Source organism: Pimephales promelas, chromosome 1 (genome assembly GCF_988280905.1).
Source record: "Pimephales promelas chromosome 1, fPimPro1.hap1.1, whole genome shotgun sequence".
In the NCBI taxonomy this organism is placed as follows: Eukaryota; Metazoa; Chordata; class Actinopteri; order Cypriniformes; family Leuciscidae; genus Pimephales; species Pimephales promelas.
This window is the reverse complement of record NC_142769.1, coordinates 48,176,769-48,190,539: the sequence shown is the minus strand read 5'-3', so window position 1 is coordinate 48,190,539 and position 13,771 is coordinate 48,176,769. Positions and strand designations below refer to the sequence as shown.

The following is a 13,771-nucleotide window of genomic DNA, read 5'->3' as shown; positions in this document are numbered from 1 at the left end:
TTCGGGTCCATTTGGGCCGAACAACCCCAGAGGGTTGAACAATGTCATATTTGCATTCAAAATGTCATAACTGAGAGAAAAACACTTAATGACAGTTGTCATAAACATGCACACCCCTTCAAGTAAAGTGTTACTGTAGTTTGTTTCTGTGATGAATGTAATAGTTGTATATGGCATGATGAGCGTTGTGAAATGTGTGTGCGGGTTTTCAGTGTATTCCTCGTGGAATGTCCATGTTCGGTGTTTTACTGCCATAATTGAATACACAGATGGAGGACGTTTGATGCAATACTATACAGAGAAGAGCTAACTCGATTATCAAATGTAGCGAGACTCAGCACTAACGTCCCCGAGGGAACCAGATCACTAAAACCCAAATCGGATTGTCCACTTGTCCTCAGCTGGCACTCCAGGACCCGTGTTAAGTTCTCATCTGGTGTGTGAGAGGAGGTACAGACAGAAATTGGCGTTGTTGCGTCTCGCAGCAACAAGTGTCAGATTCATGCGAGTTGTTTCTGTGGGTCTGAGATGGGAACATTGGGGTAATGAATAAACCCTGGGGACTTCATCCTCCATTTCGCGAATCAAAAGATGTCTTTCTCTCCCTTTTTCTTTTTAACTTCCATTTTTTTAAGGAAAAAAAAAAAATCTGAAGTACTCGAAAAGATTACAATGGCGCCTTGGAGGCCAATTTGAATGTGAATCAGACATGTTGCTATGAGCACCCCAACAACCAGTTAGAGGTACAGAGACACACAGACCTGTGGCTGAATAAAGAGCTCCTTACAGTCCCAGCAAGTCTGGCTCTTTCAGAAGAGGACGGCACAGTGAATGCAGCTTTACACGGAGGCCACCCTCACTCGGAACGATTCTTCTGTTCCAGTTTCTCTGCTCTCTTGTTCTCCTCTTCCAAGAATTTCCCTCAATCTTATGAGTGTCCTGAGAAGGTCGCCGCTTCTCTCCCCCTGAGCTCTGAAGAACAAACACAGCCACATGCGTCAATCATCATCAAGGTGCAAGCCGACTGAATGGCCACGACCGTCAAACTTTAAGGAATGCAGATGGTTTAGTGGCGCGTTTCAACTAATTGGATCACATTTTTCTGAAATCACAGAGCCCTCGATTACTGTCAAATTTGGCATGTGTACTCAGAGCTGGATTTGACACACTCCTGGATTGTTCGATAGATTTTTTAATTGTTGTCATCGCAATAATTTGCAACTGGTCTGTAAGCACAAACAAGAAATTAGGATTCTATACCAAGTGCCCTTTACAATCCCATACAGCTTTTTACTTACTAACTGTCACCGTCCCGGTACCGGGACGCCTAACTTTACTTCACTATATTTCTATTAAATCCTAATCTAATTATGACAAATTATATATCGTTGGAAAGGTCTAAGACTTCTAAATAGATATTCTACAAAACATAAATTAAGTATCATTTGAAAGCTTATAAACTCAGAATTCATCGTGTGAAAACTTTTTTTATAATTGAATGTTGCGTTACCATAGAAACGGTACTTATTTTATCAGGCTCCTCCCATTTTGGGCATTATTATATTTCATAATTTATGATCAAAACCCTTTCTAATCTTGACAAAATCGATATTGTCAGAAAGGTCTGAGTCTCAAGGTTCCACATTTTGTGACAGAATTGATATTTGGACAGAAATGTATAAATTTGTTAAGGTAGAATGTTTTCAACAAAATTCAATGGAATTCAATGGCACCTGGTGGCTATTTTTGGTACTACGCCTAAACAAAATCTCATGGGAACTTCAATTTCTGTGATATCAACTTCAAATTTGGAACATTACTTGGTTAGATTTATGGCTTTGACTTTATAGAAATTTTAGAGTAAAAATATTTTGTAAAATATATATTTTATATAAAATAAAAAAATATATAGTACAGTATATTTGATTTACTGTAAGTTTAAACTTCCATAACTTTTTTCATACTTTCATTTTTTGAAGTGTTTTCACTTCAGCAATATTCTGCTGAGTGTTTTCTTTAAAACAAGACCAAACTTGGGTATATTCCAAAGCATTCTTAAATTACAATAGTGCATTTTAACCCCATTCTCAAAAAGGGGGGTGACAGCTAAGGGGTTAATGTATTAAAATCTAAAAAGTTCTTGATACCTAGTTTTTTATCCACTGCATGGTCAAAGACAAGTTTTAAAGGGTAACTAACCCTAAACCAACTTTTTTTAGTTAACGATCTGTAAGAATGGGGCTTTATTAGTGCTGATCATTGATTCAAGTAACTTTTTTGACATTTGGGTATAAAGTGTTTTAATTCTACAATATATGGTGTAAAAACGTCTTAGTGCTGCCCTCTTCAGGTTGAACGGTGGCTACTGCAGTTCAATTTTTCCTATTGGATGTTTGCGGTTCTTCGTGACGTAAGCGGGGAGAGCTGACGTACACAGATTCCAGCTCACCACGCCCTTGGTACGAGTTAAAAAGCTAACCCTAATTGATGTAGTTTGTAGCTTTTCATTTCTTAAACCTATATAGGAAGACACATCAAGGCCATATTCCAAGGATGAACATGTCAAGATTCATCAGGCTCAAACTGTGAAAGAATGGTTGGGAGGAACATCACAAGAATCAGTTTTACGCATGTATCGGCTCCTCTGAGTCCAGACCTTAAACTCATTGTCATTGGATGCCTTTTACAGAGTGCTGGACTCATACAAGATCTTGACCAAAAAACACACAGTCTGCTGTACAACTAGAAAAGTGTACTTGACACTTGTTACATTTTTGAGCATAATCGTCTTCAAAAACAACAGCAGTGTAAATATTACACACTATATGATGCCAAACTCTCACATTGTATAATTGATTATGGTTTTGGATATTGATATTTGTGCCCTTTCCTGTTAAATGCATTATGCATATATGACTAGTTAAAGGACGTCAGGAGCATCTATGTCTATTTGAATCAAACAAATGGTCAAGAACAAATTCGAGTAAAAAAAACTTGAATAGAAGAACATTTTCATGAAAAAATACTTGATTCATAAATAAAATGGCTTTACCAGTTCAGATCATTCCTGAGATCTAAAAAGTAGCGCCACCTTCGGGTCGATTCTCACAACACTCGATTGCGGACATCCAGCAGGCATGTACTAAATTTCATGATGATAGGCCAATCTATTGGTTGTTAAAGTATTTTATGTCTCGAAAATCGGCAAAATCCCTGAATATTAAAATACTGAGATGTTTTGTCTGCTTTATTAAACACATTTGAATTAATTTACAACTTTGCAAGGTCATAAAAACAACAAATTGCGATGGCTTTTTCAATATATGATTACATTCTCTTTTTAAATGACATTTACTCACTGTGTAAGAGGGCTAACAAGTGCTTGTCATCTGTTGAACACACTGTTTAAAATTAGGGTGATAATGAAGTGTCACTGAAAGTGTGAGTGTTTAGCTGTCAAGGCTCATGAGCAGAGCGGTTCCTCTCTTGATCCAGTGATCACAAGGCACAGCTCCAGACTTCAGATCAACAGCCACCACGAACGACGGGCGACCCGGACCACCAGACCGTACGGGGTAGTAGTAGCAGGGACAGGAGTACATATCTGCACACACAAACACAGAGGTCACACCACAACTATAACAACGAAACAAAATCGGTGCAATCACTTTTCCAGCTGATGGACGATAAATACATCGACAGCCAATCAGAATCCTTCCCGCTTTCAGATCTCGAGCATTTAAAGTGGCGCAGATTTTAGGATAAAACGAACAAAATCATCAGCTGGTGTGGACGCTAATACAGTTAGCATTATAGTTATCGTTGTTAGTGTGAATGGGTTACTTCACAGAAAAAAAATGTCAATTTTGTTATTAATTTTTGTTCCAAACCCGTAAGACTTTCATTCATCTTCGGAGCACAACGAAGATCTTTTTGATGAAATCTGAGAGATTTCTGTCCCTCCATTGACAGCTACGCAACTGACAATTTGAAGCTTCAAAAATAGGGCGTAAAACTATTAAATATGAATTGAGCGGTTTAGTCCAAATTTTCTGAAGAGACGCGATCGCTTTATATAATGAACAGATTTAATTTAGGCGTTTATTCACATCTGAACATTGATCAGCGAACATAAACAGAAGTTCAAACCTCATTGGTTGAAGCTCAAACGTGCTGCGTAACACAAGAATGAACTTTTTGAAGCGTCAAAGTGTAAGTTGTGTCAATGGAGGGACAGAAATCTCTCATATTTCATCCAAAAAAATCTTCATTTTTGTTCTGAAGATGCACGGAAGTCTTACGGGTTTGGAACGACATGAGGGACAGAATTTATATTTTTGGGTGAACTATCTATCCCTTTAAGGTAGTGTACTCACTCTTGGCGACCCTCTTGCGGCTCTCCACAGGTTTGAAGTGGATGGTGGGCATGGGACAGACCAGCTGCATGGGCTCTGCCTCCACCAGACTGGCAGCTTTCTTATCCCAGCCGGCCCCCTCCAGATACAGCCCCTGGATGAGCACCCCATCCTGGAGGAGAGGGGGGACAAGAGGTCGAGTGCAAAACAAAGTCATTGAGAGAGAGAGAGAGAGCATGAGGGAGTCTACATTGCAAGAATTTAACTTGGAAACGTGACATAAGGGCTTTTGACACTGCGCCTAACTCCACACACCGCTTTGCTTTTACCCGGCGTAATGAAACCCTGCTCCACATTGCAGTCCCAAACTGATTTGTTTTAATGATTATCGAATGTAAAGAGATTTATCTCTAAAAACTGTTTAGCTTATAATGATAGTACTGGGGGCATAGAGTAATGAAAATAAAAATAGCTAGTTAATACCACTAACAAGGCTCAAAATAGCCCCACACTAACTCGTTGGCATAATCAGGGTCCCTGCATGCAAAACGAAGCATTGAGAACTTTGTAAGTGTACAGACCGTTTAATAAGTAGATACTTTATAAAGACTGTCCACTTCGCGAATACAGGCAGGAGCCATCTTTGGAAAACAGTCTCGAGCGGTCGAACCACGAACGCCAAGCCAAGTGAACTGTCTTTATAAAGTATCTTCTTATTAAACGGTCTGTACACTTACAAAGTTCTCAATGCTTCGTTTTGCATGTATGGACCCTGATTATGCTACCGAGTTAGTGTGGGGCTATTTTGAGCCTCGTTAGTGGTATTAACTAGCTATTTTTATTTTCAATACTCTATGCCCCCAGTACTAGCATTATAAGCTAAACAGTTTTTAGAGATAAAACTCTTTACATTCGATAATCATGAAAACAAATCTCAGAGAACGGTTGACTATGTACCAATGAGTAATTAGACCAAAGGTTCATTTTGCGCCGGAGTTCTCCTTTAATGCTAGTCTCATGTAGCCAACAAACAATCAAACTAACAACATTCAACACACATGGCATTTAGTGTGATACTGCAACTGTTAGAGCAAGTGAAACAGCGTTGCGTTACTTCAAGGTTAATTCGTCTAATAAACTGACTCGTGAGAGTATGAATTAAGCACTTGCGGGTAGTTCGCTAGAATGAAATGTCCTTATTCTTTTATATCTGCGGGACTCACGTTGCGTGTGGTGCTGGTATAAATCTCTCATTAGCAATCGCGCCCTGCTTCACCACAGTCATGTTAAAAACATCACCGTATTCACTGATCCATAAAAGATCCGTCAGCTTAACGACAAGATCCGAAATTCAGCTTAATGCTTTGCGTCATTAATATACGCCTTTGTTATTGTAAGACGTTAGTGACCCCTGGTGGCGAAAAAACCTACATTTTGTACCTTTAAACAGCAGCACCTCAATGCAGTACATGAGATCCACGGGGAGGAGTCGGGTCACGATCCAAGGGGTGGAGATGGGTAGGATTAGGGATCAGGGGGCGGAGTTAGATAGGTTTAGGTGTATGTAAGGTAAGAGGAGTTGGATCTCGATCCGACTCCTCCCCATGGATTTCATGTTCTGCAGTGAGAACAAACTCCCTTTAAACAGTTATTCATTTAATTACAGTTTGATGTTTGACATGCACTACCACTGGGGTAAGATTTTTTTTAAATGACATTAATACTGTTATTCAGCAAGGATGCGTTAAATTGAGTGACTTTAAAGACATTTATAATGTTACAAGATATTTCTATTACAAATAATTGGCGTTCTTTTTAACTTCTATCCAAGAATCCTGAGAAAATGTGTAATGCTTTTTAGAAAAATGTGAATCAGTGCAACCGTTTAACACACCGATGATCAGAAATGTTTCTTGAGCAGCAAATTAGCATTTTAGAGTGATTTCTGAAGGATCATGTGACACTCAAGACAGAGAGAGAGAGAGAGAGAGAGAGATGCAAATGTCAGGTGCATCAGCTCCTAATGGACAGAGGATGGCAGCAGTTACTCACCTTGGGAGGGAACAGCAGATTGTTGTCATCCACAGTGGTGACAGTGAACTCCCAGGATAGAGTGTCTACAGACACCTGCATAGAAAACACAACACTGGCAGCATTAAAAACCGCTCCACACACACATACAATTACAGAACTGCCAAGATAAGCTCAGTCTGAGTGTATCCTCAGTTCTGACTGGCCACCTGTCGGTGTGTGGGGACATTACACATTAGGACATTTGTTTTTCAGTCCATTTGCTGCAGAATTGGCTGCCCTGAAGCGTCGCAGGTGTCTCTTCATCATCAGATGCAGCTCATTTTGCGGGCGGGCTCCTTAAGGAACTGAGCGGCTGAGCAGTGTGTGTGAAACTGCTGTCTGCAGATCCCAAAAGGAATGGAGAATAAACATCCTCACTGGGGCATTAGAGGGGTAATGGAGCAGGATTGCGCTGCGGCCCATGCAGAATGTCAGTGAATGCGAATGCAAAGTGTCAGTGAATGTAATGCGGTGAGGACGTGTTACTTAAATTAATTATAGACCGTTGATTTGGTGTGATTGAAACCCGTATGAGAAATATAAGGCTGCATTTAAAAAAATTTTTTTTTTTTTTTGGGAGATGTTCCCAATTTTGAGGTTTGGAATCGTAATTAGGAAGTGATGTGCATTTTAACATTGATTTTGCTCTGAATAAATTCTCTTTCACTCTTTTTGAATTCCCACGAAAATGAAGTGCAAAGGACAGACATCATGTGTGTAATTGTTGCTTTATCTGTGTATTTTATCATTCTTGTGCTTCCACGGAGAATGATGGGAACTGGAGCTTAGTCACACACTTAAGCTGCTTTTCCACTTTCAGGCCCAAACTCTCTCATTGCTTAACCGCTCTATGCCGTGCCGATGTGGATAAGGTTTCATTTTCCACTGTGGAGTTGATAACAGAGCTCTAACAAATCTAATACAAATTCGTCAGTCGTTGCCTTGATAACACAAGAGTTTACAGACGGCATGAGATGTAAATAGCGACCATGTTATGGAGCATGATTGATATGTTTTTTTTTAAATGTTATTACATGGTCAGCTACACTCTTAGAAGAAAAGGTTCTATATAGAACCTTAAAAGGTTATATCAGCGCTACGTATTTGGAACCCCTAAAAGGTTCTCTTAAAAAAAGGTTCCTCTGGGTTCTATATAGAACCCTGGGGTTCCATACTTGGCCAATAGAACCTTTTACCAAAGAAAAAATTGTTCTATATAGAACCATTTTGGAGTTCCATATATGAAGCGGGGGATGGAACCATTTCTGGTTCTAAATAGAACCATTTCTTCTAAGAGTGTACTGTAGATTTAGTCAATGAGAATCTAATGGTAATGCATCAATTAAGCATTTCTCTAAAATATCCAAACTCATTATATACTCCTGGAGAAAACATCTATTAAAGGAGTAGTTCACTTTAAAAAAAATCTTTTGCTGATAATTTACTCACCCCCATGTCTTCCAAGATGTCCACATCTTTCTTTCTTCAGTCGAAAAGAAATTAAGGTTTTTGATGAAAACATTCCAGGATTTTCTCCATATAATGGACTTCAATGGGAACCAAACGGTTCAAGGTCCAAAAGACAGTTTCAGTGCAGCTTCAAAGGGCTTTAAACGACTCCAGACGATGAATAAGGGTCTTATCTAGGACCCTTCGAGTCATGACTCGAAAAAAGATTTGTTCATTTTGATGTACGAGTTCGAACAGGAGAGTCACGAACGCTCATCACAGAACAGAGCAAGGTGAGCATTTGTGCTTATAAAACTTAAACTTTTTTATTTATTTATTAAATGAGCGATCGTTTCGCTAGATAAGACCCAATTCATCGTCTGGTGTCGTTTAAAGCCCTTTGAAGCTGCACTGAAAGTGTCTTTTGGACCTTGAATTGTTTGGTTCCCATTGAAGTCCATTATATGGAGAAAATCCTGGAATGTTTTCATCAAAAACCTTAATTTGTTTTCGACTGAAGAAAGAAAGACATGGACATCTTGGATGACATGGGGGTGAGTAAATTATCAACAAAAGTTTTTTCAAAAGTGAACTACTCCTTTAAGGTTTGAACATGCAACATAGACATAGATTTAACTGCTGCAACATTTAGTATTGATCTTAAAATTAAATAAAACCATTTCATTCTTCCAAGCAGACATATTTATTTGTGTAAATTAAATTTCGATTACTCCTTATTGAAATCATTAATGTTATTCAGTAAAGAAAATTGAGTGTTTTTCTCTTTTTCTTTTGTTATTTGATTAACATTAATGATGCACAGCAGCAGGTTTATTAGGTTACTGTCACTTTAAGGCCAAATGCACAAATCCAATACACTGATCCGGTAATCTCTCATATCCATATCCGATATTCTCCCAACTGTTTGTGTTCACAAAAGACATAACCGAGATTTTGACATAATTTTCTCATTTTATGAATGTGTCTATTCAAGTGAGATTGAATTTAGCTCTTCCGCGTCGTCACGCTTTCTCACATTTATCCAGTTCTGATTGATCTCATTCCAAATCGTTCCTCCCTAACATTTTCGTCTCGTTTTTATTCATTGACAAAAATGTAAATAGACTTTCGTCATAGTTTTTGTCATTCAAAACCGTTTTTTAAATTTATATTTAGTTATCTCGTTTGTCGGGAAAAAATGTCGTTGAGCAAAATTATTATGAAAATTATTTGTCAATGAAATAAACACTATGTTAAACCCCACTGAATTTCATCACATGGACAAACACAGCCGGTCATACAGGTTTGGAACAACACGAGGGTAAAGATGACAGCATTTTTTAATTTTTGGGAGAATTATTCCGTTAACTTGGAATAATTGGAAAGACAGGGCTTCAAGAAAACCCAGAGTTTCTTACTCATGAATATACATTTTAACTGATGGGGTCAGTAAGATTCTTTTAAATGTTTCTGAAAGAAGTCTCTTCTCTTATTCAGGATTCTTTGATTAAAAGAAAATTTAATAGAAAAGCAAATTGTACCAATGTTTGATCAATTTAATGTATCCTCACTAAATAAAAGTATTCATTTTTTCAGCAACAACATCAAACGTTTGAACCAGTGTTGAGAAAGTTTGCTTTCTTCATTAACTAGTTCAAAGTTCAGTTCACACATTTTAAAATGAACTAGTTCAGTTCATAGTTCATACAAAAAATGAACTAGTTCATTCCTAGTTCTTTTTTTTCCATGTTGCAAGCTTTTTTTTTAATTATTGCCACAGCCCATATACAATCACAGACAACAATTATTTTATCGACGGGCAAAGTGTGCACAGAAATGTACGATTTTCCCCATCCTCACCGACCTCGTCATAAACCTTGTCGACACCTCCTCGCTAGCTGCTTCGACGAAGGCGGCCGCGGTGCGACACTGTTGCCAGATTGGGTGTTTTTTCGCAACATATTAAGGCCTGTTTACGTGTGTTTTCACCTGGAAGGCTCTATAGAAATCTGGCACCATATTATACGAAGTTAACCCTTGTGCATCAATTAAAAAAAGTTACACATAGGTAAAAAGAGGACAAATATGTCCATATTTCAAAAACCTGTCATAAAAATGTGACGCTTTGGAGCACAGACTTAAGTTTGGTATCATTTTAAAGAAGATTTTGCAGATTATTGCTGAAGTATAATAATAATACTTCAGTAAAAATACTACTTCAATAAAAATTGCTAAAATAATAATAATAAGTAAATCCAAAAAAAAGTTGTATAGGTATAAGTTTATGAAAATTATTTATAAAAAAATATTTTATATAAAATATATATTTTATAAATCAGGTTGAACTCAAAACTGTAATAAAATCAAAGCCATAAATCTAAATAGGTTGTTCCAAATTTGAGGATGATATCTCAAAAAATGAGCTTTCGGTAACAGTTTGTTTGGGCGTAGTAACATATTTTCCCCATTGGGTCCCAGCAAAACCCCACTGGAGCTCACAGTGATTGGATTTGAATTTGCAGTTTTTCTCTCTCAGTATTACAAACACACACATGCGCGCACACACACACACATATTTTTTTTATAACACACATACTAACCACACTCTGACATCCATACCAACACACCCAAACAAATTTTGTTGCATAATTTATCCAGTTGGCTCTATAGTATGCCGAAGCAGAAAACAGGAATAAAGCGACATTTGTTTTATAGGCCAAACTTAAAAAAAATGGCACCATCTGATAAAAAATAGTAAAAAATAAAATTCTGAAGCCTTGCCATCAGAATGAAAGCCTCTTAACAAAGATTGCATAATTTTATAGTTAACTGAACCGGGGATTAAAAATGGCAGTTTTAATGGGTTTCAATGGGGACATTTTTGTCCAAAAGGCGCTGAGAGGGAGTATTTTCTGTACCTAATGCAAAAAATATTTTTTTTTAAGAAAATGACGGTGAAATAGTAAAATTCCAATAAAAATACACACCTGTGCCAAGTTTTTTGCAGTTAGCTTTAACACAGTCAAAGTGATCAAAAAAACAAAACTGAAAAGGACAAAAATGTCCACAAGGATGCACAAGGGTTAAACTGAGAGCGTGCGTTCACAGACACATTAGAATGAACGCGTTTACGTTCATCAGGCAGTAAAACTGTACGTTCAGTTCACGTTCGCTCAAAATATAAATGCGTTCATGAACATTGAACGCGTTCAGGCACAACACTGGTTTGAACGGTAGTGTATCTTCGGTTGAGCACACTCTTGTGTGTGTGTTTGAGTATAAAAGGACACTAAAGAGTCCTTGACATCCTGTACGCGTGAATATGTATGAGCCTCATGATGTGTCGTTGAGCTTGTGTGTGAGTCTCACGTTGTTCTGTCGTGCAGAGCTCTGTAGTACGGCGGTGAGGAAGCCCGTTGGGAAGGTAAATCCAGACAGCCAGAAGCGGACAGGAGGGTGAGCGGTTTTTGCCCAGCGAGCGAACTGCTCCACACGCTGGCACAGGTCCCGTGTCCACGACGCCAAGGGCTTCAGAGACGGGTACGCCTGAGGAGAGAGAGCGTCTCGTTTAGTGCTGTGATTAATGATCGCACTGTTCTGTGTTTGCTCAGAGCAGGAATTTGACATCAGATGAATGAAATCTGGCCAAACATCAACTTCAAAACGGCACAAAACAGCTTGGTGACATCTATCTCCGCTTTCATTGTGTCATTCAGAGTTCAGTTTATGCGAACTGCCACTCAAGGTCATCAAGGAGGACACAAAGGAAGAGTTTCTGTTGGTTTGGATGAGATGCATTACTGTCTGAGTGATTGAACCACAGAATGCTTAAAAGACATTTAAACAAATCTTACATAACCGCTTCAAATCGAGCAATTAAACTAACATAAATCTGACAGCGCAGAACAGTGTGGGTCCAATGTTTTCTGGAATTCTTGGGACACATTTTATTTTAGCTTTTCAAAGAACAAAGATATTTGTATTTGATAGAAAAAGAAAAATCAAACGTGAGCGTGGCTTCGGCCCAAGGAATTAGCATTTCAAACGCAACGACTGCCACACAGCACTAGGAAAACACTCGTGATTAGTTTCATTTCACACTGTGCCATAAAAAAACCTTCATGCATTTAGGTTCTCGCTGGCATGAAAATGAGAGCGCTTTGAGATATTTCTAGGCGGAATAAACGCTGTCGCTTTTACCCTTTGAAACGGGGACACGGAGTGATATAAGCGAGGATAAAAGGTTGATGAATCTGATCTAGCACTCAAGAGCAGACTCAGACCCGAACTTTCCCGCCACCCACACAACAAATGGAAGAAGAGCGTGACAATTTGGCGCCCTAAATAATCAGTTAAACCCTTGGTGCCACAATGCAGAAGAGAGGCAGTGTAAATGTGTTTAAAAATGAATCACAATGGAGGGAACAAGTGTATGATGCCCACTGTTGATCTTCATAACTAGGCGTTTAAAGACGAATCTGCTCAAGTGCCCACATTTCAGAACCACTGTACCACGACTGAGAGGGGAACAAAAACAATATAGTGTGCTATTAGAGAAGAAGAAAAAATCTTATTGACATCACGGGCACATAAATTGATGAATGACACATAAATTAATTTGCTTTTATTAACATAATGCTGTGCCTTCCACATGATTGCTTGATCTATCTATCTATCTATCCATCCATCCATCCATCCATCCATCCATCCATCCATCCATCCATCCATCCATCCATCCATCCATCCATCCATCCATCCATCCATCCATCCACCTATCTATCTATCTATCTATCTATCTATCTATCTATCTATCTATCTATCTATCTATCTATCTATCTATCTATCTATCTATCTATCTATCTATCTATCTATCATCCACTATCGATCAATCTATTTTATTTATTTGTTTATTTGAAAAGGGACAATGTACACTAATCAACATTCACAACAAATGTAAGTGTACCCGAGTTAGCCACAGGCTAGTTTTCATCGGCAGTCCCCTTGCCAGATGTTACTAGGCATCCTAAGATAATAAATAATAACAATGCAATACAGTTCAATATACAATAAACAAAAAGTAAAAAAAATAAACTGTGTTAAAATCACAAATAATCAAATAAACATGAGATATAAAATATAATTAGATGTTAATAAACGATACAATTATTGTTGATGAATTGGACCCACATCAATGTTGACAGTGTTGATTTTCAATAAGCCATTTCTTAGCATTAATCTTAAATGAGTAATACGGTGTAGACTCTCTAATTAGTGGGGGTATTGAGTTCCATTCATGCGAAGCAGTAAATGAAAAGACAGCCTGACTGAATGCAGTTTTTTTAAGTGGGATTATACAGTCTCTCCTAGCTGCACCTCTTGTAACTCTGTTTGTATTTGATTTAAAAGTGATAAGGCCAAATAAAGGAGGAGGAGCTAAGCAGTGCATGATCTTATAAACTAAGCAGACATTTCTGTATTTTATTAGGTTATCCCAACTAAGCAATTTATACTTCTGTAAGATATGGCAATGGTGATGACGAAATGACTTTTTATCTAGAATTTTAAGTGATTGTTTGTATAATGACTTTAATGGTTTTAAGGCTGTAGCGTGTGCGTTGGACCAACTTATCAAACAGTAGTTTATGTGGGAGAGAATTAATGAGTGGAAGTATACCTTAGCTGCCTCAGTTGATAGGAGGGTCCTGATATACCTGAAATTCACCAAACTGAACTTTACTTTATTACAGACCCTCTTTATGTGGGTTTTGAATGTAAGGTTTGAGTCCAAGTGTAGTCCTAAGTACTTATATTCTGAGACAACTTTTAATCTATGTCCAGAAATAGAAATGTCTTGTTCTGCATCTATGTGGGAACCTTTGGAAAAAAACATACAA

General features: G+C 38.0%; 1 protein-coding gene across 1 annotated transcript in view; it reads right to left on the bottom strand.

Moving 5' to 3' along the window:
* Window positions 1-3,234: 3,234 nt before the first annotated feature.
* The window catches only part of dnah2 (dynein, axonemal, heavy chain 2), a 224,084-nt gene continuing 213,547 nt past the window's right edge, over window positions 3,235-13,771 (bottom strand). The window contains exons 85-88 of the mRNA XM_089130887.1: window positions 11,247-11,423; window positions 6,408-6,482; window positions 4,377-4,527; window positions 3,235-3,604 (exon numbers count right to left, since the gene is read on the bottom strand). Of these exons, the coding sequence (XP_088987013.1) occupies window positions 3,450-3,604; window positions 4,377-4,527; window positions 6,408-6,482; window positions 11,247-11,423 (558 nt within the window). The 3' untranslated portion in view covers window positions 3,235-3,449. The remainder of the gene's footprint in view (window positions 3,605-4,376; window positions 4,528-6,407; window positions 6,483-11,246; window positions 11,424-13,771) is intronic.